The sequence below is a fragment of the Lissotriton vulgaris genome, chromosome 3_1 (assembly GCF_964263255.1).
Source record: "Lissotriton vulgaris chromosome 3_1, aLisVul1.2, whole genome shotgun sequence".
Classification (NCBI taxonomy): Eukaryota; Metazoa; Chordata; class Amphibia; order Caudata; family Salamandridae; genus Lissotriton; species Lissotriton vulgaris.
Window position 1 is genome coordinate 641,481,557 of NC_141689.1, and position 26,937 is coordinate 641,508,493.

The 26,937-nt window shown below is 42.3% G+C and overlaps 1 protein-coding gene across 2 annotated transcripts in view; it reads right to left on the reverse strand.

Annotated features, from left to right (window-relative positions):
* PCSK1 (proprotein convertase subtilisin/kexin type 1) overlaps positions 1 to 26,937 on the reverse strand; it is a 245,307-nt gene that overhangs the window by 18,199 nt on the left and 200,171 nt on the right. For both annotated transcript variants that reach the window (XM_086960929.1, XM_086960930.1), the window contains exon 12: positions 26,556 to 26,689. In XM_086960929.1, coding sequence (XP_086817055.1) covers positions 26,556 to 26,689 — 134 coding nt within the window. The remainder of the gene's footprint in view (positions 1 to 26,555; positions 26,690 to 26,937) is intronic.

Consider the following 26,937-nt stretch of genomic DNA (forward strand, 5'->3'; position numbering starts at 1 on the left):
CTTTCTTGGCTTTTAAAGCCAAAAAAGCGGAGATAAACCCCCTTGATAATATGCCCCTTAATTCTCAGAAGATCGTGTGACATAATTATTCTGTCCTACCCTTTCTCCCTCCAGAGGGATGCTCTCAGATGGTGCGCTCACAGTGCACTACCTTTCGAGTACGCCCCCCTGAGAGCTTCTTTACCTCTGCGTCTGCGACCACCTCCTGTGTGTGCCTTTTGCGTCAGTAAAATTGCATGGGTGCAGAGGCAAAATAATCCCCTCATTTACATAGGGCACGCCCCCATGCAAACAATGGTACACCCCTGAAGGTATCGCTGGTGCTTTCAGTGCACCAGCACTATCGGTATAACTCAAGGGGACGCACAAGTGTCTGCGCCCCGTTCTGTAATACCAAAGTGCCCCGGAGGCGTGCAAAGCGGGCACAAACGCCTGTTGCACCCCCAGGGCAATTACCGTAATATGGCCCCTGGTGGTACAAGGTGCTCGCACAGCACACTGCCAAAACTAAACCTCAAGGAACTAAAATAACACCCATCAAAAAATGTGTTATGCACCACGTTCCCTGTGTCAATCCCCGAAAAGAACTAATTTAAGAACACATATCCCTAAAATTAAGAAGATTATAAAATTGTTCATTCCAAATGCACTGCTACCATTTTGTCAATATACTTTAGAGCCTGAAATAACAGAACAAAAACCCACACTGGAAAAAAAAAACTATTTGGAAATAAACATACACATTTGCCCCACTTAAAACTTTTTTTCAAAATCGTGTATTTCCTTGTGACTTGCATAATGTACAGATTGTACAATGTATGTACATATATATTTTTAATAATAATACTAAAATGGTGACTTTAACTGATTATCTCAACCCAATGTATGAATACTATATAAAGTACAAAGATGCAACAAAGTTTATTTGTTATGCTCCTAAATGATTATTTACTATTTGCATACACTTTTTTCTTACAAATCGTGTAAATATGCTGGATTTCAACTACTCTCAGTTCAATTGACCCGATATACAGAACGGTGAGAAATATTTTGTAGGATAGGTGTAGCAAAGTATGTGCACGCATTGATGAAATCCTCATAATCTGCACATTGTAGGTGTGAAGCAAATGTTCCTCCTATGCCCTTGCTCGCTCCTCGCGGTATCCATAAGTATGCTTATTCTTCAAGTGCATTCGAAATGTGTATGTGTGTGTGCATTGCACGCGTTCACAGCCCTCATCAAACACGTGTATGACACGCACACACATATAAATTGCCCTCACATGTTCATTTTTGTATTTTTTCTAACTCTCACATGCCTATTTTCTTAAAACCTCCCTTTTCGGTCATGAAGAAACTTTCTGGTTGGCACCTTTGACTCTCCGTGTGACTCGCCATTTTGTTTTGTTTGCAGTAGAGCACGTGTATTTGTTGAAGAAATTCACAGGCGCCCAAAGATGATACAGTACAACAGGTTTATTTATTCTAAGGAAACATTGCGTTCTGTAGCAGCTGGAAGCTAGTATGTATGCTGTTCTCTGGGTATTTGAGGTTCCAGGCAAAGAACGCGAAGCCAGCAGGCGTTACCCTAGCACTTGCAGTTTATATCAAGCAAGATGGTCTTGATCAAACCTCATGCAAGTCCTAGATATTTTACATTTTCAGAGTGAGCAAAGTTTGATGACAGTTGAAAAAAGTGCAATCAATACTTACTGAAGACAGCCACTTGGTCTATTTGTGAAGCTGACTTAATGCCTAGAGTGCAGACAGGTATTTGCGCAGTAAAAAGAGAAAACTAGATAGTCTTCAACTAACATAGAATGAAACAGGCATTGGCAAAGCCAACACATCTGGCTTTCATGTGGCAACTTATGCAATGCAGTAATTCATATGAGAAAGGAGTTATTAGGCATCCGAAAAATGTGTGCTGGCTAGCCTAGCCTTCACATCCTTTGTAAAGGTATTCAATGTGGACACCTATAGCGGAAAGTGGTGGTATTTATGTGCATGCGTGAGAGTTAAAAAATTATATGCTGGCTTTGCAATGCCCAGTACTGATTGCACATAAGTAGTGGCCAAGGCTACCAGAGGGTGCTAAGACATTTTGAGACTGGATGGGGTGGGTGTGGATGCAAGAGTGCTATGTTAAGAGAGGGTGCAGACAGTGCTTCTCTGTTTTTTTATCACTAACTTATGAAAGTGTCAGGGTGTTTTTTATAGTTTCATGTTGGTTAAAGGAAGCTGGAGCTAGATATCACTGAATGGAAGAAGGCGCGTCATTAAAAGAATTTATGAGAAACTCAAGGTGTGTTAGAAGAGTTAATAGTGGAAGTAGGAGTAAAGTTAGATTCCTGGCTCCCCCCCCTTGACCTAACTGTGTAAATCTGGACACTTTAATTCCTTGTGCCTCACTTGCTTACTTTCCTAAAGTGGGTTTGCTTAGAAGTTGGCTGGACACAAGTAATAAGGCACTGTATAAAGGCTGAAGCCTGACATCAGACTAGATATATAAAGCACTTAAATGTGAAGGGGTAAAGAGGTGAGCATGTAATATGACCGTCATGTCATAAGACAAACGGGGGTTCACACATCTCTTGCAATATGCTCCATTGAAGATCTGCCATACTTCCAGTGGAAGCTCAGGGAAATCCTTTTGAATAATCACTGCACAATCTGTTGAACTGATGGAAGATAGCATGGCTGCAAGGTTGGCTCACGGGGTTCTCAGATCATTGGCTTGTACATTGCAAAGTGATAAGTTTCGTCCAATTAGCAGAACCTGAGCCAAGCTGAAATTGATGCCTACCAATTTTTCAGTGTAACACTGGTCTTCAATGGCAGTCAATATAGGTTTACAAAACTGGAGAGGCGTGATAAAATGTAAAGTTGTCTGCAGTAATTTGGATCATGCACTTCTTCAAGAGCTGTGACTATCACTCAGTGATGAAAACACTAAATACTCAATACAGATGGTAAAAATACTGGTGGCATTGGTGACTCCTGCGGCACAAGACATTTTGCAATAAATGGGATGACAACTGGTACTGACATCTGACTAGAAAAATGTGTTATGAAGGAAATCTTGGAGCACTCAATTGAATCCTTCAACATACCAGTTACTTTGGACAGACAATCAAGCAACATTGTGTAATTCATCTTTTCAAAGTGTCCTGCAAATCCAGCAGCACCAGAAGAACTGCTGACTCATTCTTGGCTGCCAGCAACATTGGCTTTTGAATGTAAAGTAGGGGAGAGGATGTAGCCTTACGGCTAGAGCAGTGGACCTCGAAGCTGGAGAACCAGGTTTGAGTCTCAGCAACAACGCTCAACATCCTGTGATTCTGGGCAAATTAGTTACTCTCCCCGTGCCTAAAAAATTAATGTGTTCATCTGTAACAAAACTGGTGCTCATGTAAAGCGGTCTGATACCCAATGTTTCGGGTCTTGTTTGCACTATATAAAACTCAGCAAAAAAAAAGTAGCAGCAGTTCTGTCTCTGTATAGAGTATATAATCTGACTATCTATCGCCCAACCATTGATGAATTTGCAGAGGTCTGGAGAATTGGGAGCATTAAGTGTCTTCCAGGGAAATTAGGGTTAAGAAGAATGGATGATTAAGTGGTATTTTTTGCATCCAAGATCGGCCTATCGGAAACCATGTCATATCCTACAGAGTCTCAAACCAGAGACTGTTCTGGGTTTATTCCCTACTATTTTGAGTTTGGATGTTTTCACAGATTTTTCCACCTTATCCCTGATGAAATCCTGGTTACATGTTTAGCTCCTTATCAAAAAGAGGGAGAAGGAAAAGATATGTAATCCTTCCAGTTTCCTTGAAATATATATTCTTAAATCAATTGGGGGGGAGGAAGGATCACTTGTCCTGCTAACCTGGATTTTCAGGTAGGTGGGATGTCCCTTGGTAAAAAACCCTCATAAACGTGAGTTGGTGTTGTCTGGTAGCGGTATATCTTGGTTCTCCGCTGTTGTTACTCACGTGTCTGCATAATCACAGGGTTTAGTAGGTATGCAGCCTCCACCCGGAGGAAGAAACCCAAGGTAAAAGCAGTAGTATCCAGTGATAAGGTGATAGTGGTGACTTAAAAAGTAACTCAGACAGCCAGTTCGCTATATTTATTTATCTGGATTTGAGTTAGTGGTGAAAATATTGCAGGAAGAGCGTCGCAAGACTTATTAGGATTCTCACGCTTCCCATCTGAAACAGTAGGGTAAGTGTTGGATAGTGTAGGGGTAAAAATTACTGTTCTAACTCCAGGGGGTGCAACAGTAGGTTAAGTGTTGGATAGTGTAGGGTAACAATTATTATTCTAACTCCAGGGGGTTCAACAGTAGGGTAAGTGTTGGATAGTGTAAGGGTACTATGCGTTGTGATGGTATGCATTGTAATGGTATGCATTGTAATGACTGCGTTGCAATGACATGCGTTGTAGTGGTATGCATTATAGTGTCATGCGTTGTAATGGATGCGTTGTAATAACATGCAATGTAATGGATGTTGCGTTGTAAAAGTTTTGTTGTAACGGTAGTGCGTGGGAAAAGTTGCGTTGTAAAGGTTGCTTCCCGTCTTAACCATAGCTAGAAAACAAGTGCTGTTACATAATCAAATAATGAATGCACATTGGGAACATAAGGACTCTGGTCTAATATTGAAATCGCCCATGACCAGTATTTCACTTTTGTTAGCCTATACTAGGAGGATTAGGCCAAATATTTCCTCCTCAAAGTCTAAGCCACATCCTTTGGGCCTATTAACACCAACGTACAGGTGGTCTTCTCCTTCATAGCTAGCTATTTTATTGACCCACCCTTAAAACGATCTAAAATCTGTGTGAGAACTGTGGCTACTGAAGCAAACTCTCTACTGGTAGACAGCCTCTCTAGGCTTGACTGATATCAGTATCAACCTTGAATATTGCATATTGATCCAAAAGCATAAGATTGATATTTGCTTCGAAATATTCTTGTTACCATGCTTTCCTGATTTTGGGAATGTCAATGCCCCTCTAACAGTTCAAAAAGTTCAGCTGTTTGGGCAACTACACAGTATTCATATGTGTTCTTTGAAACTTCTCCATATGTGGGAAATTGAGTGAATAAGTTAGCTCTCCCCTTTGACTGTCCTAAACACTACCCAGGGTCAGTTATATTTGTATTGGACAATGCAATGTTTCTCCAATGAATCACATGTATGGCCCTTATTTTCTTCTAGCCTGTTATTCTTGAGGTAACGAGCACTTATAGGCCTCAAATGCCAGCAGGTGCTCCATAGCAGCCTGGCTGAATTTGTCATGCTCTTTGCAACGACATGGTTTTAGATGGGATGACTATTTACCCCATTTACAAAGAGACATATTACAAACTGAACTGGCTCTTGACACAGAGATGATGACTGCCTTTCATGGTATATATCTAGCCTGGACTGTTAAAAATCAAGACTTGTGAGTGCATGGATATAAACCGATTATGTAGAGGTTATATTGCAATTTCCACTTCACGTGCTCAATCCACTGGCTTTTAAGGGAAATTTAAAATAATTTTAGTTACTAAAATCTGCCCCTTGATCTATTCCACCAAAATTTTGTGATTTAACTACTTATTTTGTCATGCTTTCTTAGTAAATATTACCTTGGTAGCTTTTTTATATCAGTGTGATACCCCTCTGCTTAGATTGAGAAGTACCATCTTCCATGGGACATTAGCATCAGGCCTCTGCATATTGCAGCTATATCTCAGCCTGAATTTAGTTATCAATCAATCAGAGGTATGTAAAGTGCTGCTACTCACCTGTGAGGGTCTCAATGTACTGGGGGAGGGGGCTACTGGTCGTACTGGGTGGGGGATCATTTGAAGAGCCAGGTTTTGAGGTCTTTCCAGAATAGGGTCAGCGATTTAAAATAAGAGGAGCCAATTATGGCATTACGTTTGGGGCTGGTTGGCCAAGGTCCACAACTACATAAAGTATCATTATGAAGTCACAGGCTTTGATATGCTTTGGGTTCTTTGGGATTAGAATCTGCACTTCCTGTTTTAGTCTTAACAGTCTTGAATTGATTTCTAACTTCTTATAAAATCAGTCAATGAAATTGGCAATCTCAACAAGGAGACCAATAACTGAAATGTTTGAGTGGGCTGGGGAGGAGTTGGGGGGGTGAGGGGGGGACAGGTTATGTACTTTGGTAGGCAGTGTGGAAAAGTTGGTCTGACAGAGGGAATGCTTTGAGTTGACTTGTAGCTCATTCACATCTCTATACCAAGCTCTCAAGGAGCACCTTGTATACGCCCATTGATGTAAATATGTTATTTTTAAACAGTGCCTAGTAGAGCGAATAATCTGCTTCTAAGATCTCCATTTTAAGGCAGACACAGGAGCCGAAGCACAGATAAAAGCATATATTGTATCAAATCACACAATTTGGTCAAGTGTTAAAGCTGATATCAGCACGTGCTCCTATTGCACACTTAACAATTAAAGCACAAGTTAAACGTGTTTAAATACTGAAATGGAACTAACTTTATATCCTTTTATGTGTCTAAGGGTGACATGAATGCTTACTGCAATGCATCACTGTCAAGGGTTTAAATTAACCATTCCATTAATTGAAAAACAAGTTAGGCTTGGGCAATTGTTTTGTTACGCCAGTATAAAGTCGCAATATTTTCAGCAATGTGTGACATTTCATTATTATTATTATTATTTAATGATCATTTCTTAAGCGCATAGCTACCCCAAGGCATCCCAGCGCTAGCGGCAGTACAGGGTAGAGAAGGATTCTCACAAGTTAGTGTTCTGGAACAGCCAGGGAGGAGGGGGGGAACTTTCCGCAGCATTCTAAGGATACCATAGCAATTCTCAGTCACTTCCACTGATTGTTGGTCAAATTTGAGTGACTTGTCGAGCCAAACAGCCAGGAGTGGGGGTGGGCCCCAGACAGGTTGGCCAGGGAAGTTTGAGATCTGTGTTGGGTAGATCACCTAGATAAATTATTTCGTTTTTTTCTCCATTGAGTCTGAGACATGAGTGTTGCATCCAGGTTGCCAACTTCTCCAGGCAGGATTCCAGATCAGATTGTACGGGTGATTTAGAGATACTACCAGCTGAGTATCACCCGCATATGTGACAATTTTGATCCCATATTGCAGGATGATATCAGCCAGCGGCCTCATGTACACATTGAACAGCGTAGGACTCAGTGATGACCCTGAGGAACTCCATAGGTGGGAGGTGGACTCCTTGATGTAGATTCCCCCGCGAAGATCTGAAATGTTAACCATTCAGGTAGAAATGGATCCAGAAAACGGCTCCCCCTGACACCCGGAATTTCTAAGCTTGTTAAAGAGACTGTCAAAATCAACTGTGTCAAAAGCGGAGCTCAGGTCAAGGAGGATAAAGTCTACTGCTCCTCCTTGTTGGATTATCTTTTTCGATTCTTAAACAACGGCGATAAGTGCGGGTTCAGTTCCAGGACGGGGACGAAAGTCGATCTGAGAGTGTTTCAAGAAGTCGCAGAATGGAATTAACATGCTTTTCCAGGACCTTACAGACCATGGGCAGCAAAGATATGGGACAATAGTTACTCAGGACGTCTGGGTTTTAGCTTGGCTTTTTCAATAGAGCTTTCACCATGGCGTGTTTCCAAGAAGGTGGAACATGGCCATTGGTGATAGGGAGATATATTAGTTCCAGTATACCCGGTAGCACCACCTCTTTAACCTTGCACAAAAGGTGGGGAGTGACAGGGTCAAGAGGGGAGCCAGACTTTTTTTGGGCAAAGATTTCTGATAGGGTATCCAGGCCCAGGAGAGGATACTCCTCCAGAGTGTGTTTAATCTGATCTGGAGGCCTTTTCATAACAACAAGGTCACTGGTCACTGAGACATGGAGAGTCTGGGAAAGTTTTATATATATTCAGAATTTTTACCTAGAAAATTTAATAAATTATGCCATTATGCAAAACCATACAATTCCAGTCCGTTCTGGTGTAACTCCTTTCCCTGGGACCAAAGTGAACAAACAGTACGCAAGCGGTTCTTGTTCGCAGCACAAGTGATTTTTGTATGCTTTTTCTAAAGCAAAAAGCAAGGTTTGCATTTTGCGCTGAAATATAGCGCTATATGACAGATTTGCATTTCGAGCAATTTCAGATCACCTTTCCTAAATTTCAGGTAATTATTCAAAAGAAAATTATGTAAATTTCACACATGCCTAACTTACAAGTATAGTCTTAATAGGATAACAAAGAGGAAATAGTACAGCAAAGAAGAAATAGTTCAGTAATATTAAATATTAAAGATGGACTTGGAGGGTCACATGTTATGTGAAATGTAAGTTAGATTTCCGCATTAAGTCTGACAGTGAACTCCTGTTTGCCAAGGCAGCATGGGCCATCCAGTGCTCTAGATGGGTGTGTGGTTGTGCTGCCTCGGGCAGGCCTTGGCCCACTCCTTATGCATGCAAAGCACATTGTGACCAAGTGCCTGTAACCGGGCAGGAGGGCACAGAGGGTCCCCCAGCAAATGAAGCTGAGAGTAGACCCTTTGGCTGACTGTGTGAACACTTCTTCCAACATGCCACGAGCCACATGCAGTCTTGGCAGTTTGTGTTTTTTGCATCTTTAATCCCAGGTGAGCTGTGAGGACCTCACTCAGCCTTGGTTTTGTTCGGTATCTATGGTCTTCTGTTCTATATGACAAACTATGCCACGTGTATTGCCTCCAGCCAACCACACTTTGCATTCCGGAACCTATCGTATTGTATTACTTTTCAATCAAGTGGGCTTGTAAGTCCCAGCACATAATATGTTTTTGGCCAAAAAGTCAGAGATGACATAGGGTGCCACATGTAACCACCTGGAAGCTAGGCATAGGTTCTTGTTTCCCAATAGCCATATGATATATTCACTCTGTCCTTCTGACCTCGATGTAACTGATAAGAGTTCACGTACAATGTAAAATACCAACAATCTATATGGGTTCTTTGTAAATAATATGGCATTCTGGGATTTGTAGTATTGTTTTTACCAGTGTACCTATGGACTGAAAATATTTACTGTTCAGATAGATGTCAGCTAGAAATCCAGGGATGGCAGAGGACGTCAGACATGACATGGTTATTTTGGCAGCAACACATGTAAATACAATTTGTATTTTCCATGGTGGAACTTGCAGTATTTGAAAATGCATTCCACTGAAACGATGGCTCATGCATGAAACCAATATCCTTCCAACAAAGAGGCCGGTGAACTTAACACAGTAAGTTATTTGCTAAAAAGCCCTGACAAACAGAGGGGATCAACAGTACAGAGCACGCCATGATGGAAGGTGGAACCATGCCAAGCAGAGGCGCAACTAGAGGCACATTTTGGGGGGCTTCTAAACATTTCAGTGGGGGGGCTAATTCTTCCAGCAATATGCAGAGTAGAAAGGCAGGGGCTCTAAGAAGGGGAGACATCACAACAAAGTATTGGTGTCAAGTAAATGGTCCATTAAAGACCTGTGAAGTACTTAGGTGCAGTTGTGTGTGTACCCGGGAAGCTGTCTCGGCCGGGCTGACACACACAATGGGGGGCTGAATCCCTTTGAGCCCAATGGGCATTGCGAGCCTGATGCCAAGTCAGACACATATATCACTATTAATTCTCTTTCTGTATTGACTTTAGTTACCCGTTTGCACTTTAACGATGAACTTCAGCATAGTGTGGTCAATGACTATGAAAATATGTGCTCCAATAAAGTGGTAACAGTTCCTAAGAAAGAAGAGAACAAGGACTCTACAACCAATTTATGGTTCTGAGTGACGTGTGGATGCCTCCAAATAACAATTGAGTGTGCTTGAAGTAGGGATGAACCTCCTGTTGACTCTTGTGCCTTCACACACCTGTGCGAGTGTAAAGCATCATCATTGGGCAATGCTCCTCGTGGGGGTTGCGCTGCAGTCTCCCATGGGCCCGTCAGGAGGGCTCTTTGATGGATATCTTTTTAGGAGGTGCTGCACTTGTACATGTGGGTATGTGGGGCGAGTGAATCAGTGCAAGTGAAGTTAAAATTACCTATCGGTACCCAGATAAGTTTAATCTCGGGTCCTTTAGGTAAGTTAAAAGTAGAGGGGTGTGGAGACTCTCCTTCAACTAAATAAAGGGAGGGACCAGTGTGTTCCTGCCGCTCTCAAACCGTAAGAAAAGTGTGTGGTGTACTAAAGGCGCAACCTGTTGGTCCCTAGTGGATCCCTTTGAGCTTCATCAGAACTCTGTGCATAGAGTGATAAATAATGGGAATCAGGGAAAGACACCCTATAATCCCACTTTACCTATCGTCAGGTCAAAATAAGACGTCTCTGCGTCCGAGACACGTGTTATTCGTGTTCTCAAAAACCCAAACCTAATGGAGACAAAAAAGGGATGGAAGAAAGAAAAATAGTTTAATTGAGCTTGATGAGATTGGTCAAATAGCTCTGCCATAATTAGTGGTGTGGACAAAGGTCCCACTTTACAATGAGGTTCTAAAAGCTAATGGCACAGCCAAGACAGGGATTATAGTTTCGACATGGCAAACAAACGAATGCCATATCACATTGCATGCGCGGGTGTTATACATATACAAATATTAGACATAACAGACCAAACAATACAGGTGCTCATACCCTCCCCACGTTGAAGAAGGGCCACGTCGGCGAGTGGCCAGGCTGCCGAGTGGAGAAGCTGTATGTATGAAAAAGTAGGAAGGTTTTTCGTGTCACCTACAGTTAAGTCCAACTCCACCTATGCGGTGCAGTTAGATTACTTTGTTTCTGGTACTGGCAGCGGTCGGAACTCACCATCTCTCCCTCGTTGTGGTGCCTCTTAACCTGTCACCTGATCAGGTTTCGGCAGTGACTTGAACTCACAACGTTGGGTAAATATAGGCGAATACTTCCGTACTCATGAGAGGGGGGTGGGCGTGTCATCAAGTGATTGTGACGCATGTGATGCATTGTGTGGCATGCAGCCTAGCCTAGCAGTGTAGGGTGTCAATCCGGTGGCTATCTATGAAGATGTGACTTCATAGCGAGTGATTAAGCCTGAAGCTAAGAACATAATAAAGATTGTGATTTCGATTAACAGAACCTTTTTCTAGCTAGTATTTTATAAAGCTACCCTCATATATAGCTGGGTGATCAATGTGGTCTCTATTGGGTGTCCATCTCTATTTGTTCAGTCTCAATGGGAATTAGGGTGGATTATCAATAATAAGCTAATATTCTCTTTATGATGTTCTGCGGTGGGAAACTCAGTGGCTTTGTCATGTTCTACCTATGATATCTTCACAGTTTGGTGATAGATATGGAAATTGCTTAATCTTACTGGCATAAGTGATGGTATGGCATTGTAATGTACTAGTGCTACCCAAGGGATGTGGGAATGACCATGAGACCGGTGAAGGTCTGCATTGGGGAACATAAGAGCATGATTTAATGCCAAAAAATGACTACGGAGCCTACAGACACACTGTCTTTAGAAAAATCACACACCAGAGAGCTTGAGGTGGACAATAATCGATTCCAACCCTCACTGGACCACCTCTGCACTGTTCAGACAAGAGCAACGGTGGGTGTTTAGGCTAAAGAGCAGTGAAGTGGGACTGAACAATGACATCCCTTGGGTAGAACTAGTTTCTTGAACAACATGAACTAGGCAAACCGACTTTACTTGTACAATACAAGGGGATCGTTCAGCTCGGGTCCACAGTAAACTTGACATTACGGCACCTATATTGACAGGGCATATCATTGTGAACATCATTGACATGTAACTACTCATAATAGAATAACTGAACAATGAACAACATGGGCACAGCTCGATAACTCACCAGCCATACCATCACATATGCCAGTAAGATTAAGCAATTACCTTATCTATTACCACAATGAGAAGATATCATAGGTAGAACAAGACAAAGCCACTGAGTTTCCCACTGCAGAACCTCATAAAGAGAATATTATCTTATTAATGATAATCCTCCCTAATTCCCATTGAGAATCAACAAATAGAGTTAGACACCCAATACAAACCACATTGATCAGCCACCAATATATGAGGGTAGCTTTATAATATACTAGCTATCAAAAGGTTCTGTTAAATTGAAATCACAATCTTTAATATGTTTCTAGTTTCAGGCTTAATCACTCGCTGTAAAGTCACATCTTCCAAGATGGCCATCGGATTAACATCCTACACTGCTAGGCTATGCTGCATATCACACACATCATCACGTGTGTCACAATCACGTGATGACACGCCCACCCCCCTCTCATGAGTACAGAAATATTAGCCTATATTTACCCAATGTTGTGAGTGCAAGTCACCGACGAAACCTGATCAGGCGACAGGTTGCACAAAACATGTCGACCACCATTCATCTTTAGTACTCCACACACTATTCTTACGGTTTGAGAGAGAGCGGCGGGAACACACTGGTCCCTCCCTTTGTTTAGTTGAAGGAGAGCCTCCAAACCCCTCTACTTTTAACTTACCTAAAGGACCCAAGATTTAAAGTATCTGGGTACCGATAGGTAATTTTAACTTCACTTGCACTGATTCACTCTGCCCACATACCCGCATGCACAAGTGCTGCACCTCCTAAAAAAATCTCCATCAAAGAGCCCTCCAGAAGGGCCTGTGAGGGACTGCAGCACCACCCCCACGAGAAGCATTGCCCAATGATGATGCTTTGCACTTGCAAGGGTGCGTAAGGGCACAAGAGTCAACAAGAGGTTCGTCCCCACTTCAAGCACACTCAATCGTTATTTGGAGACATCCACAGGTCACTCAGAACCATAAATTGGTTGTAGAGGCCTTGTTCTCTTCTTTCTTAGGAACTGTTACCACTTTGTTGTAGAATATGTTCTTAGGAGCACAGGAACAGTGCCTTCCACTTTTCAAAAAACTGCTCCTAGTCCCCCCTCTCTGGATAGTGTTTATATGAAAATATGTGCTCATATATTTGTTCACACAACAATTCTATTTGTCTGAGTTATAATCAGAGTTTAGAAACGTCAATGTACTTTGAAATATGGCAGCACTGATTGCCATTGTGCTTTTGTGTGGAACATTCTGGAGCTTTTAGTTCTCTATCCAGGTCCAGAGCTAGGCATGGGCAGCGTGGGCAGCTGCTCACCGCAATAGGGCCTGGCACCTTTACAGACTCCAGACTTTTGAGGCCCAAGGGGCACCCTAAGAGTTTAGATTTTTTCTTTGTTTGAACAATCTCCCCTGCAGGCCTGTCTCTGTGGGCCCAATGGCTGCATCTGCACGTGCAGATGCATCCATCGGGCCCCCATTGCCTGTGAAGCTTGCCCTGCCCCTGTATCAATGAAAAACAGAATATCCTGTTGGCCGCAGAACAAAAGATAGAATAGGCATCACAATAGAAACTGCTCACCTAGGACAAGTGGAAAGAGAGCAGAGAGGGCGATTAAAGGGTTAAGAAACACTGAATAGAGTGCGGGGAGCAGATAGGTGTGCATACAGCAGTGAGACAGGAGGTGCACGCAGAGGAGCAGAATCAGCACGTACAAGTGGATGCAGCAGTGTTTAAAGTCTGCTGGGTCATCAAGTCTCAGACTCGGTAGTGAATTAAAATGGACATTCAAAAGGGGCCCTATATTCATGTCCTTAATTTGACATGCAAAAACATAGATCCAGTGTCTGCACAATGAATGAAAGTTCTGAAAAGCAGGCGATGAGTTGAAAAAGTGGACAAGTGTGGCTCACTGGTTAGAGCAGGCAGACCCTGAAGCAGAGGTCAGACCCGGGACCAGGGTTCAATTCCCGATGTGGCAGGGTCTTGGGCTCAAATGTCCACGGACTCGATAATTCTCGCTTCGGTGCCTGACCTAATCATGGGTTCACACTCTGCAACTCTGGGCATTAAGCTTGCTTAATCTCCACAATGGCCCCCCGCGGCGGGATGCCTGGCTTTCACCTTGGGGATGCCCGTTAGGGGCTATCTCACAGGGAAAAGCCAGGACGGGTTCCCAAGGCAAGCGCCGAGATGCCTCCGGGTAGTCGAGCGCTATATAAGAACATACAAAAAAAAAAAAAAACTAATCTCAACTCTGCAGCAGTGCCACCCTCTGCTACCTTCATTGAAAGTTCAAAGAGACTCGTTATAGCTCTTTCACAGTCTCGTCATGTCAGAACTGCGGCATTTTCAAAATGATATACACGTAAGTCGTAGACGTTGCCTATTCATCTTATGCAACTAATAACCGCTGACAAAGCCAATAGTCCTGGCTTGTTGTAGGTGTAATTTTACTGTTGCAATATTTATCTGGAGGCAATGACAGAGGCAGCAAAATACCAATAGGAAGGCACACTATGCTAAGCACAGATTTATATAGCTTACATGTTTTCAAGGCACACCCTTAATTACATCAGCAATGCCCCTTTGAAAGACACCCCCAGTTTTTTTCATCCCACTTAAAGCTCTTCTGTCAGGTCAGTATGTCGGCCGTTTTTTGGGCTAGTTGTTGACTTGCTTTATGGTCAGGTGAGGCGGTCATAACTATTGATTCTTATGATATTAAAGCAAACATTGCCTGCACCAAACTCAAATCAGTGCAGTCTTCCATACCTTACAAAAAACTTACACAAACATGGGACACTTTTCTAGCTAACTAACTCACTATTGGGGGACCCTTTTTATTTTAGTACTGGGCCTATTTTCTTTCCCAGTCTGATGCTGCATGTTTGGCAGGGCCACTGGAATTATGCGATTGTGCGGCAGCTGCGACTTCTGTAGAATTATGCATTTGATGTATCTGCCACACAATCCATTATCTGCTGCATAATCTACAGATTTTAACAACAAAATTGCTTTCTATCTCAAATGGTTCAAAAGTTACTAAAAATGCAGCGACACGTCTTGCTGCATGTGGGAAGGCCCTTTGTAAAGCTGGAATGGTCAACTTTCTGTTTCCCACTGCTAAATGTGGGTGTTAAATTGGTACTAATGGGGTGTTACCAGTACCCAAACAGTGTTACCAAGTTTAAAACTGGCAAAAAAATGAAGTAATACTATTTCGGAATGTGCCGGATTATGCCGCATAATTTGCCTTTAATTGCCACATAATTTACTCACCCTGCCACATAATTTAGCCCTCTCCTGCCGCATAATTCCAGTGGTCCTGATGTTAAAATATACCATGGCAGTGACTTTGTTCCTGTTTATATTTCACATGCTTTACTTAATCTTGCAATTCTCAAGTGTGCTAGCTATTCCAACATGTGTGTTTCTGTATTTTATTTCACAGCATATTACTCTTGGATGATGCACCCTTTGTACTGAGTCGCCTCATTGTGTTTATAACAGGCTACAAATGAGCACTTTGGAGTTGAGGATGCAGGTAGTAGCACTTTCACACTGTGCGTGTCTGTGGGTCAAAAAGGTGTTCAGAGTACATGATCATGCAAAATATGTCCTCTCTGCAGAGCACAAAGAGCAATGGTCCTGCATTCCAGTTGTGATTCAATGCAAATTTGTGTGAAGGAGCTACTTATTGGTCAAAGCAACAAGGTGAAAGGTAAATAATTTATTATTGTTACACATTTAGCCTAAACAGCTAACAACCATTGACAAAACCCAGTCCTGGCCAGCATGAGTCGCGGGTGTGAGGGTCGCGGGGGCTTGGTTTAATTTTAAATATAAAAAATTTAAAAAACGTTCCTTTGCCGGCCTGTTCCGATCCCACGTCGTCTCTGCGTAGGGGCCTCACATGTTCCTATTCTGCCCGGTGCCCCACATATTCTAAGACAGGGCCTGCCTATCCAGCAGCATTTGCATTCTGGAACTTGTAGTTTTGCTTTTCTTTTTATAATCATAAGCTTACAAGTCTCACCACACAAAGGGATGTTAGCTAAATACCTAACACAGTCTCCAGATATCCAGACATAACGCCAAGCCAACTAGCAGTCGCGGACTGCGTATCAGCGACAAGTAGTTGTGTGCTGGATTTTGGATCAGACGTGCAAATGCAAACCTGGAGAACTTCAAAACTGTTGGACGGAGGGTAGAGTAAATGAATTATAAATGGCTATGAGTTATAGAAAAGTTAGGGATTACCTCACTATATTCTTTTTTTAATTCAGTGTCATTTGAAAACACACAATTGCACACTATTTTCGATTAAGATGATGGTTTATAGTTTCACACTATTTTACCTCATGTTTATGCAGCTTGAAAACACAGTTGGCTCTTTTTGATAAGTTTTTTTAAAAGGAGTCGACATTCAAATCTTCCACTAAATCTTCGTTGTAACATAACCTTTTACCACCAGTGCTGACAGCATCAGTCAATTCCTCCTATGCACTCAAATCACTGATGCGTTTCTCTCTGCATTATATTGAACACAATCATCTATGTCCCATAGATTCCTAGAATAAATATTGTATATGTACGCTTTGATTGTTTGTTTTTATTTATGCTTGTCGTTACCTGTAATACCCCTTCTTGTGCAGCACAAGCACATTACGTTGTTCTAATACCTGTGGCCTGGCCTTACATTTTGTGTAATTAGGCTCAATAACACTCATAAACACCTCTCATTCATGAATAATTACAACCACTGCTATTTTACCTTCGATAGACCTCACTATCAGGGTTGTTGATGGTAAACCCAGGACCTGTCCTCATCAAAAGTAAAAGAGCGTAACACTTTGTTATTCTAGAAAAGCAATCATCTCAAAGACGGCCTTTTCTATGGCCAGCTTCATCGAGATCGCAAGCATCGTGAGCGGAAGGCGGGCTGCTTCACGGAAGCCTCTTTACTCGCAGGCAAACCCTCGTAAAGCATCACTATTGATGTTTCCTTTTGTGTGTGCCCCAGACATAACTGCAATTTCTGTGAATAATCCACTATTAATTATCCTCTATTGGACAGTTGACCTACCGGTGTTTTTTGCTATTTCTTTCAACTCCCCCTCTTACTAGTGGCTTCTTCTTCCTCTCCTTCTTGTCCCCCCTTCATTGGGATCTTTTTAGCCGAAGTTCTTATAAGCAGCTTGCACTACTGAACTTGGAAAAGAGACCCTTTCAATTATGTTCCGCTTTCCCTCAACCATGTATCTCTCAAGACTGCCTCATTTGCGATCTTATTGAGGATGTTTCTTGTTGGCTCGCCTAGTGCTCTGGCTCTTAGAGTCAAGCCTGACTCTAGCTGAGCTCGAACTTGGCTCTGCCCATGAAAGATCTAGCTTGTTCACCCATCGTCATTCACTTCAATTCGTACCAGCATTAATGATACATATTTATAATACGAATGCATTTGTTTGAGACTTTTGCCTTCTTATTGTAGTTCCGCCTTCAAACTCCTGATACTAAAGGTTGGTTTGTAATAAGGAATACTTTGTCACAGCTCAGAGACAGTGCTTGGCTGCAGATCAAGGCTGGCAGCAAAGCCAGTGATGCCAAATGACCCTATTTCTTGCATTAAATTTAATGTGCTAAATCTGGGATACCATTTGTGCATGGCAGACTTACAGATATTCAATGCACTTGCATATTTTATGCAACAAGCCCATTAGCCAGTTTCCCTGTAAGCTAGCACACATTAGATCCTACAGAAAATAAGATTCCAAAGAGTTTAGCTGTGTATTTGCCAACTCATCACAGCTGCTCAAGTATTGCCTTCTCTGGGTGATATAAATAGAGGAACGGGCAATTCTAATCCACATATAAGAGTAATCACTATATATTGGGATACATTGGAAAGGTCCAATTGGACAACACATCTGAAAACCAACAGATGTTCATGAACTACATATTAACAGTGTGGACCCATTCACAAAGCATTTTCTGTGAATAGTTGTATCCTTTCCAAATCTTAGGTATGGCTTATTAACACAAAGTCAAAGTAAGTTTATTGTTTAGTTAATTAAAACCTTAACAATATTTCATAGTAAATAAAAAATACAAATAAGACAATCAATAACATTTGCTCATTCTTAGCACACAGCATGAATTTGTTACAAATCAGTATATTAAAACACTGATGATTTAGTATTCTCAATTGTTACCAATGATCGCAGTCTATTTACATCAACAATATCCCAACCGTTTCATCCTAGTCAGGGTTAAATATGAGGACCTGTAGAAATTTGAGTCACTGGCATACCTTATGGGGAAACATGATCACCACCTTCTAGCTAGATGTTTCTGTGACAATTTTTCAGGGCCTGTTCAAAGAAGTTAAGAAATGTAATCAATTTACAATTCAATTGAGGATCTGAGGGGTCTAGCCCTTTAATTATTGCAGCTCTACAGGTCCTGATTCCTTTAGCATTTAGCGCTTTTCTAAGTAAAGTAACTTGTGCATTGTGAAGTTTGGGGCATGTGCAAATTATATGGATGAAATCCTCTTTGTTTCTACTGCATTGCCATGATATAGGCCCTGTGTGCACCCAAGTTGGCTGGTCCGCAATCGACTGTAGTTTCTTTAAATGAATTGAGAATGTGATACTCAAGTAAGGTGTCTGTGCAAGAGTCTTGTAGTTATTAACCACCATCCAGACAAGCGACCCTGAGCTGAGATGATTTTATCAAACAGCAATATGTGGAATGTTGTGGCTTTTGTTAATGACTTGCTTGAAGGACTGATATGGCAAGTTGTTGTTCCACAGATCGGTCGTGCAGGTAGTTTGCAGGGATTTATAGAGATAATGATTATATGATGATTTTTTTATCCTCATCCAGTTCTGTTCAAAGGGCTTTATTAAGTGAAGAGTTTACCTTGTTCTGTTTCAGTATGTACCAAAGCTATATTGTAGTGTACATTCTCCCTATTGTTTCATATAAAAGACCAAATTCAAGTTGAATCTGGGCCGAATTATTAACACATTTTCTTGGATAAGACTTGCTTACTCATGCATCTGATTCATAAACTTTTTTCTTAAGCATGCTTGCCAGCCGGGTCTGGTGGTTCAGTGGATTAATGCATCCACTGCAGGGGCCTGTGTTCGACCACATGGTCACAGGTTTAAATCCCGGTGGGTCTACTCAGCCTTTCATCCATCTAAGGTTGATAAAATGAGTAACATTGAGTTAGGTGACAATAAATATCTGTTATTTAGCAGCAAGCCCCACCTTCCCCCAATGGGGTTAACTGGCACTTTACAAATACACATGTTATGTGTCATTCCACGAAAAGCCTATGTGAGTGGGTTTGCAGTTACCAATGAGGGGGGAACAAGGATAAACCTCTCTCTCCTGGCTTCCTGCAGTTCCTCCTCTCAGCATGCCCAAAATCTGCATGATAGAGATCAGAAGCAGTTGAAGGTAGCCAGGCTATTAGACAGCTCTCAATCAGTAGCCAAGGAACTGAAGCACATTGCTTGTGTAATCTGGTTGTGCTCTAGAACCACGGTCAGCTACGGGAAAACCATAAAACATAACCCCTGTGACAGAGGTAGACCTGTTAATGAACAACAGAAATGGTTTGAACACTCAGAAAGTCAATCATCAGTTTTGAAGAATAAAAAGTTCAAGTTATCTTTATTACTTTGTCCAACTTGTGGTCTTCAGTTATAAACACAAGGTACATGTAGTCATGAACAGGACAGCAACACGTGTTTGTCTTAAGGCACATTAATCATCAACTTCCTCAGGGCTGCGAAATGTTATGATATGACGAGGTTCAAGACTTTCCAGAATGCCATTCAGAGTATCATTTACCAATCATAACCTTAATTGAGCAAAGAACATGCAGGAGAGTACTCCAAACAAACAGCAACGGTGTGGGCCATAGTGGGACTGATTTGGCAGCCAGTTAGCAGGATATGCTTGGCTGATATCAACTACTTAAGCACTACTTAGGAGATGGACATCCAGGGCTTAATGAAGAGGTCAGGTTTATGTCAGATATTATGGATTAAGTGGCAAGATCCCATTAGGCACCACTGGGGCTTCATCTGAACGACATCACATTTTCAACAGCAGACGAGTGGGGAAAATGCAGCTATATTGTGCTGGAGCAAAGAAACAAGAGACTGATGCTGTCCCCATCAAAGTATAGGAAGCACCAATATGAAGACTCGATGTCCCAAGTGCATACTGGATTTGGGGAAGGAGTGATAGGAAGTGCAAGGAGTAGCTAGTTGTGCTTAATGCAACATACAGCTTAAAACCGTAGAATATAATGTAACTGAACTCTCGAACTGCATGTTAGAAAAAAGTGCCCACAATATGTGAAAAGTTTTGATCTCTGTTTCCCTGGGTCACATATTCACAGCTGTGTAGGAAGAGAGGATGCAAAGAAAAAGCAAGAGGCCAAGAATCTTGCAGCTTCCCAATTGGGAAGCTGTGAGGTTACCTCATATTTTGGAAGTGTTGTAAAATACTTTAAATCTCCCAGATTTAGAACAGATCTCAGTGTACATAAACATAAAAAATAAAATAAGATAAACTGTTGGAGCTTTATCCACAAACTTTTTGCCTTCTTCCTCCTATTTTTCTGTTCTTCTTTTTGCTGGCTTTAAGACTCTTCACACTTTACCACTGCTAATCATTGCTAAAGTGCATGTGCACACACCCCTAAAACAGAGTACGATTAGATTACACCTGTTTGGCATATTTAATTTCCCTGTAAGTCCCTTGTAAAGTGGTATACTATATACCATATACTCAGGGCTATGTAAGTAAAACTTCAGACATGTGCCCCTATTGTGTGACATGTCCTGGTAGTGACACACAGCCTATTTTGTTTCTTACTACTGTGAGATCTACTCCTCTCATAGGTTAGCATTGGGAATTACTGCCATGTTTGGTATATTAAGAATAGTAGTGATAAATCATGCTTACTGCATTTGGTGAATTTTGTATTACTATAAAGTGGACATTTCTCTGTGCTTATTACCCTATGTGCTTTGCATCCTGACTCCAATCCATGTCTGGGCTGGTTGACACTTTGTGCATTTTTTCCAGACAGTCAAAAAATAAGAAGGGTTAGGTGTGACAAGAGAGGCATCTGTATCCCATCTGCATAATGACAATCTTCATGGGCTGGGAGAGAGAGAGAGGCGGATCACACTTACATTTGTATAGACTGTGTCCTGCCCTCACAAAAAGGGCTGATTTACCCCCTACTTTACGTCTGGAGCCAGGGCTGAGCTGAAAGGGGGTGTTGTGCACTGCTAAGATTTCTTTTGAAGTTCCCTCCATAGCAAAGACATTTGTTGGCAGAGCACTTTTGGAACTGAGTCTGAAACTTGTCAAAGGGATTGCTGTGCTGCATAAAGGACTCATCTGGACTGCTCTTCTGCTGTTGCCCTGCTTCTTGTTATCTGCTGAGTGGTCTAAAGGACTCAATGAATGCTTTTCTGTGAGTTGCCCTGATGCCAGTTACTCCCTGACTTTATTTTGCCCATTTACTATGTGGGACTGGCTACATTGCTGGAGGACTGCTGAATGGCTAGGGGAGACCGCCATCAGTATTATTTGCTTGTGTGATGGCCTTGCTGCTTCCCGCAACCCTTGGCCCATCCAAGTGTCTCTCTAGACCTCAGCGTTTGTTTCGCTCTTTATTTCACTCTTTACAAGCATGCGGCAGACTTCTCCTTATTCTGGGGAGACTACATTGGCCAGCACGACCTCAGCGCCTTGCCCAGGAAAACAAGCACCACGCTGGTGTACCTGGCCTCTGCCACTGCTGCTGTGAGTGCTTGGGAGATACACCCTCCTTACGTTACCAGACGCAGGGCGCCCTGCACTGTAGCTGTTGGCCCGCATCCGCTTTCTGTACAGGCACATGCACTCGGAGTTCATTGCCTCATTGAGATCCTAGCTTTTGCCACAGCCGTAAGCGCTTCCCGAGACTGCACTGCTGATCGGAGAGTGTCGGTGTGTACACCCCGGCCCCAGGAGCCTGTCGTGACTTCCGCCCACCAGGGGGGCATGACCACCCAGCAGCGTAGGCTTGGTGCATGCCCTTTACATACATACCGTGGGAATTTCTTGATCATTGCCAACGGAGTAAGACCTCAACTGAGTATGCCGCTTGTTCACTGAGGAAGATTGCCTTAACTACTGTAGTCACTGTAATAGGCACCCAGCAGCTGCTTTGCCCTCTGTTTAAAGCCTGATTAATGTATCGAGCCTAATAGGAGTGCAGACACACGGCCCCTATATGTATATGATGAGATTTGATGACTTGTGTTTAATCGCTGTAAACCAAGCTGCTGCATTTCTTGCCCTGATGGTAAGATGTATGTCATTTTAATAATTTGTCAGTATAATAAGTACTGACTCAGAATTGGCATAATATGGACAGTTTTCATGATTATGTCATTTTGGTGTATGTGATATGCACAATATATTATATATTTTTTTATATATTCCTCTGTGGAGTCTTTTTGGTGGTGTGTTCATTGTGTTACTGGTGTGAGTGGGTTATGCAAATGTTTTACATATTGCCCCTGGGGATAAGCCTGATTGCTCTAGCCAAGCTACCAAGGGGGTGAGCACAGGTTATCTTTGGTGTGTACCTTACGTGACCTGGTGGGTTTTGCCTGGCTTAGCCAACTAGAAACCTCATTTCTAAAATAAACACATTGCTCCTAATGACTCTGTACACACTTGGCAAGTAACACATTAGTTTCCTCTAAGAACCAAGCCTAGCTACTCCAGACTAACTACATTTCCAACTGGGGTAAAACAATTTGACAGAAAGAACTAGAAAGCCCTGCATACCTCATGTATGACATACACCATCGAGAGGCTACTGGTTATGTCATAAAGTTTACAGAACAACATTATCTTTCACCTTGACTTCATTCAACCACAATGTACATGGACTTTGCATATGCTCCACTGATGCAAGTTAAAGAATGCATTAATCTCACCCTGCAGTCAGAAAATGCTTCTCTTCAGAGATCTCTGTCTTTGATTTCCAGCCAGAGCACTTCAAGCTTTTGAGTTCCAGGAATCCAAGCGGGTTTTAAAATATTATTGTTTTCCAATACAGCATCAATCACAAATCAATTTGCACCAGTAGGCACTGCTTACTACTGGGAATTCAGGAGTGAGTCACCCGTACTCATGCAAAAATAGTTGGGAATTGGACCCAATGTCTCAGCAGACAGCAGACGTTCATCCCTGAATTTACAATTCCAAACTGGAAATAACTTTTTCTCAGCAGTTGATGGTCCCTATTTGGCAAGTAGGCAGGGGTCCAGAGGATCACTGACTGCTCCCTTTAAAGAGGATGATATTATCCCCTAAAGAAAAGCTATCCCATAGGGAATCACTTACCATCATAATACAAAGGTTTATAATTGATGTGTAGTTTACGGCCACCATTGTGGTAAAAAAACATTGATACATTCCTTTCTGACTCGTAAAGTAGGAGGAGGATGTCTCTTTCATACACTGCCTATTTGCCACTCAGAAAGGGTTGCAGAAGCCCCATTGCAATTCAGAAATAATTTACCGGCTCTTCAAAAGGCTTTTGTACATTGAATAAAGCTCTTTTGTAGTCACAAAACCTGTGAAATTATGAATCACAGGTTTACTTACTACAATGGCGTTTTGTACATTTGACCTTTTGTTCTACTACAGAAAATTATTGTGATGGTGCAAATCTTACTTTCTGCTATCAATTCTCACCCAAAGAGGCACATAATTCTATTTATTCTCTTGGTGCAGTTAGGTTAAAAATTTTAGGCACAGTAGTTAGCAGATTACAAAAGGTTTATAGATCCACTCGCATCAAGCTTGCAGTAATATCTTCATCTTTGGGAAAAATCCTGTAATCTCCTGCTGGGTTAATGCATGTCAGAGAGCTCTCCTCAGACATCGCATATGGCTTACAGCCCCTGCACTGACGTTGGGTCCCAGCTTCGATCTGGAGAAATCCAACCTCTGGAAAATCATGGCGTGATTCTGAAGGCCATATCTTGCTTTGTTCTTCAGTTGTGCCTTCTCCCACCATAAGCTCAAAGCTGAGGAGTGGAACAAAGCCAGTCCACAACAATGTAACCCACATAGGAAGTTGGTTTTGACTTTGTTAAATAAGAAGCTTATTTTCGATATCAATATCCACACAACTGACAATCTCTGTCTCGATAAAACCACTCATGAAGCCACAATGAAGACTTTCTGAACAAACATTGATCCCTTTGGAAATTAATTAGGCTACACAATATGCCCTTAACCCCTTCACTGCGGCGGCTATTCCACCGCAGTGCTAAGGGGGCGGGGCGGCCGCGCGGCGGCCGCATGCTGGTGACGGAACCGCTCCGTCACCAGCGTCGGTTGACCTGTGCTTGTGACGGAGCGGTTCCATCATGGCCCGCCCCGCTCAATAGAACATCAGCGCAGGCGCGAAATTCGCGCCGCGCAGGCGCGCTGAGCGGGCCATGACGGAACCGCTCCGTCATCAGCACAGGTCACCCGTAGCTGATGACGGAGCGGTTCCGTCATCAGCACTCAACGGGTTAATGTAAAGTCACGAATGTTAATATTATTAAAGGTTTATGTCTACTTTTATCCATAGAGATCATATTTCATCTCACAAGCATTGCTGTATATAGTTAATGAACATTTACTAATTTTATATGTACTTTTCTCTGGATCATAACATTTTTTATCTCTAGAATCTACTTCATTGTGTGTTTGTTAATTCCTTCATTAGCTAGCATCTCCGGTGGGTTAGAAATAAACTCACCCAAGCCAAGAAAAGGGAGGGTCAAAGTGGTTATCTCAATGAAAGTATGGCCTGTGTTTGCTTTTGCTACAAAACTCCAAATTCTCTTGCATTGTTTTTGCAAAGGCATTAAAATGTTGTACAAACTTGGGATGGAAACCTCACTATTAAAGAATGTATGGGATGTAACCCTACATAATTGTAATCTCACTTGTACTGGCCAGTATTTTAGACTTACTACATTTCTATCATTTGTCAAGAAAAGGAAGATGGTGAAAAAAATGATATTCATTAATTCAATGCAATAGACACAGCACGTGGTTTAATGACAAACAACACACAGCCATTATATTGACACATGAAAAGGTGGTTAGAAGTCTAGATAATAATATAACCCCTGCATGTTGGGTAGCTTTTCATGATTGACTTAGTGCCTATGTAAAAACTAGGGCTGTGACTGTGAGATGTGGCATCTGGAAGTCCATCTGAAAAACGTTTAGGGGCCAATGATTTTTGTAATGTAGGCCTGACAGTAGCACATACAATATTGGAATACAGCCATTAATCCAGTCCCAGAATTCAAGATCGTATGTTATGTTATGTTATAACATTCTTGTAAAGCACATGTACACCGATTGGTTTCATGGCGCTGTTTCTAGGAAGTGCCGAACTTTGTTGGAGTTTATTCGTATCCTTGAGTAAACAGCCATGTCTTAAGGGATTTTCTGAAACTCAGCAGGTCAGTACATTATCTGATTTCAAGAGGAAGGGAATTCCAGAGTCTGGATGCCAGAGTTATGAACCTACAGCCCCCCTGCCGCTTCAGCTTGAAGGAAGAAGTTGCCAGGAGGTGAAGGTGAGCCGAGCGTAAGTTGCATGAGGGACTATAACTTTGAATAAGGCTATCTATGAATTTGGGGCTCTGGCCATGTGGAATTTAAAGACTGGGCAGCCTACTTTAAAGGCGCAATGCTGGGGGATGGGGAGCCAATGCAACTTCCTCAGGAGCGGAGTGACATGTTGCCACCTAGAATGCTGGTAGATCAGTCTGGCCGCTTGATTTTGAACCAGCTGTAGACATTTGGTTAGAAATAGTGGGATTCCAAAATAAACTGAGTTTTGTAGTCTAAGTGAGGCATGATCGTGGGTATCGCAACCTGTATCAATGTTTCCTGTGTGAGTAGTCTGCTGATTTTTCTAATCTTCCTTAGATGGAAGAAGCAGTTTGAGACCACAGAGCCAACTTGGGTTTTTGTCAGGTCATTATTTATTGTGACACAAAGACTTTTTGCGGAGGGGGAAGGGATGGGGGAGGGTCCCAGTTACAGTAGCCAGAAGTGTGGGCCCCAGAAGTTGTGGCCGCGCCAGTAAGGACCAATTTGGTCTTACCTGGGTTAAGCTTCAAATGGTTGCTGTCCATCCAGTGGTGGATGTGCAGCATGGTAGTCTGAAATTCGAGGGTTGATTCAGACGAGTTGTCAATAGTAAACATTAGTTGCAGGTAATCAGCGTAATTAAAGGTGGCAACTTTCCTTTCTTTGAGGAACCGGATCAGAGGGAGGAGGTAGAGATTAAACAGATGAGGGGATAGTGACCCAATACAATGAGTAGAACTAAAGGAATTGGCCCATACTCACCACATTTGTTTGAACAATGGCAAGTTTCTTTGACCATATAAAAAAATGGATCTGCCAGCGTGCAATCCTCATGCATTCAGCAATATAGCTGGTGGCCATTCGCAAATGTTTGCTAGTACCTGAGTCACAGATGTGGTACAGTCTTGTGCTTGTAGTGAAGATATTTCTGTTTACCCTGACCGTGACTGCTGCTGATCATCCGAATCTATGCGTTATTAGGCATACTTACCAGGTCACTGATTTTAAAGGTCCAGGATCCCGCGGGATTCTCTCCCCATGTGTGCACAGACATGAAGTCCCAGTTTTTGAAGCCTTTAGAAGAGGTGTCCCTCTCTCTTTCCGCCAGAAGAACGGTGCTGGTTTCTGCATTACGGGAACAAAGTTGGACACAGAGGTTAGGCATGCAAATACACAAGCGGCCTGCTGTGAGCAATTAGAGTAATTACACATTATGGTTGACAAATTATAGGTCTACAGACATTGGTGTACATAATGTTCACAGTAAAATAGACTTTTCATCATGCAGTCATTTGAAATGGAGGCAGACCAGCACCTTGAATGCTACTGAGTTTACAAATGGCATCGCGCGCTCTAGCTTAGGAAGCAGCGCA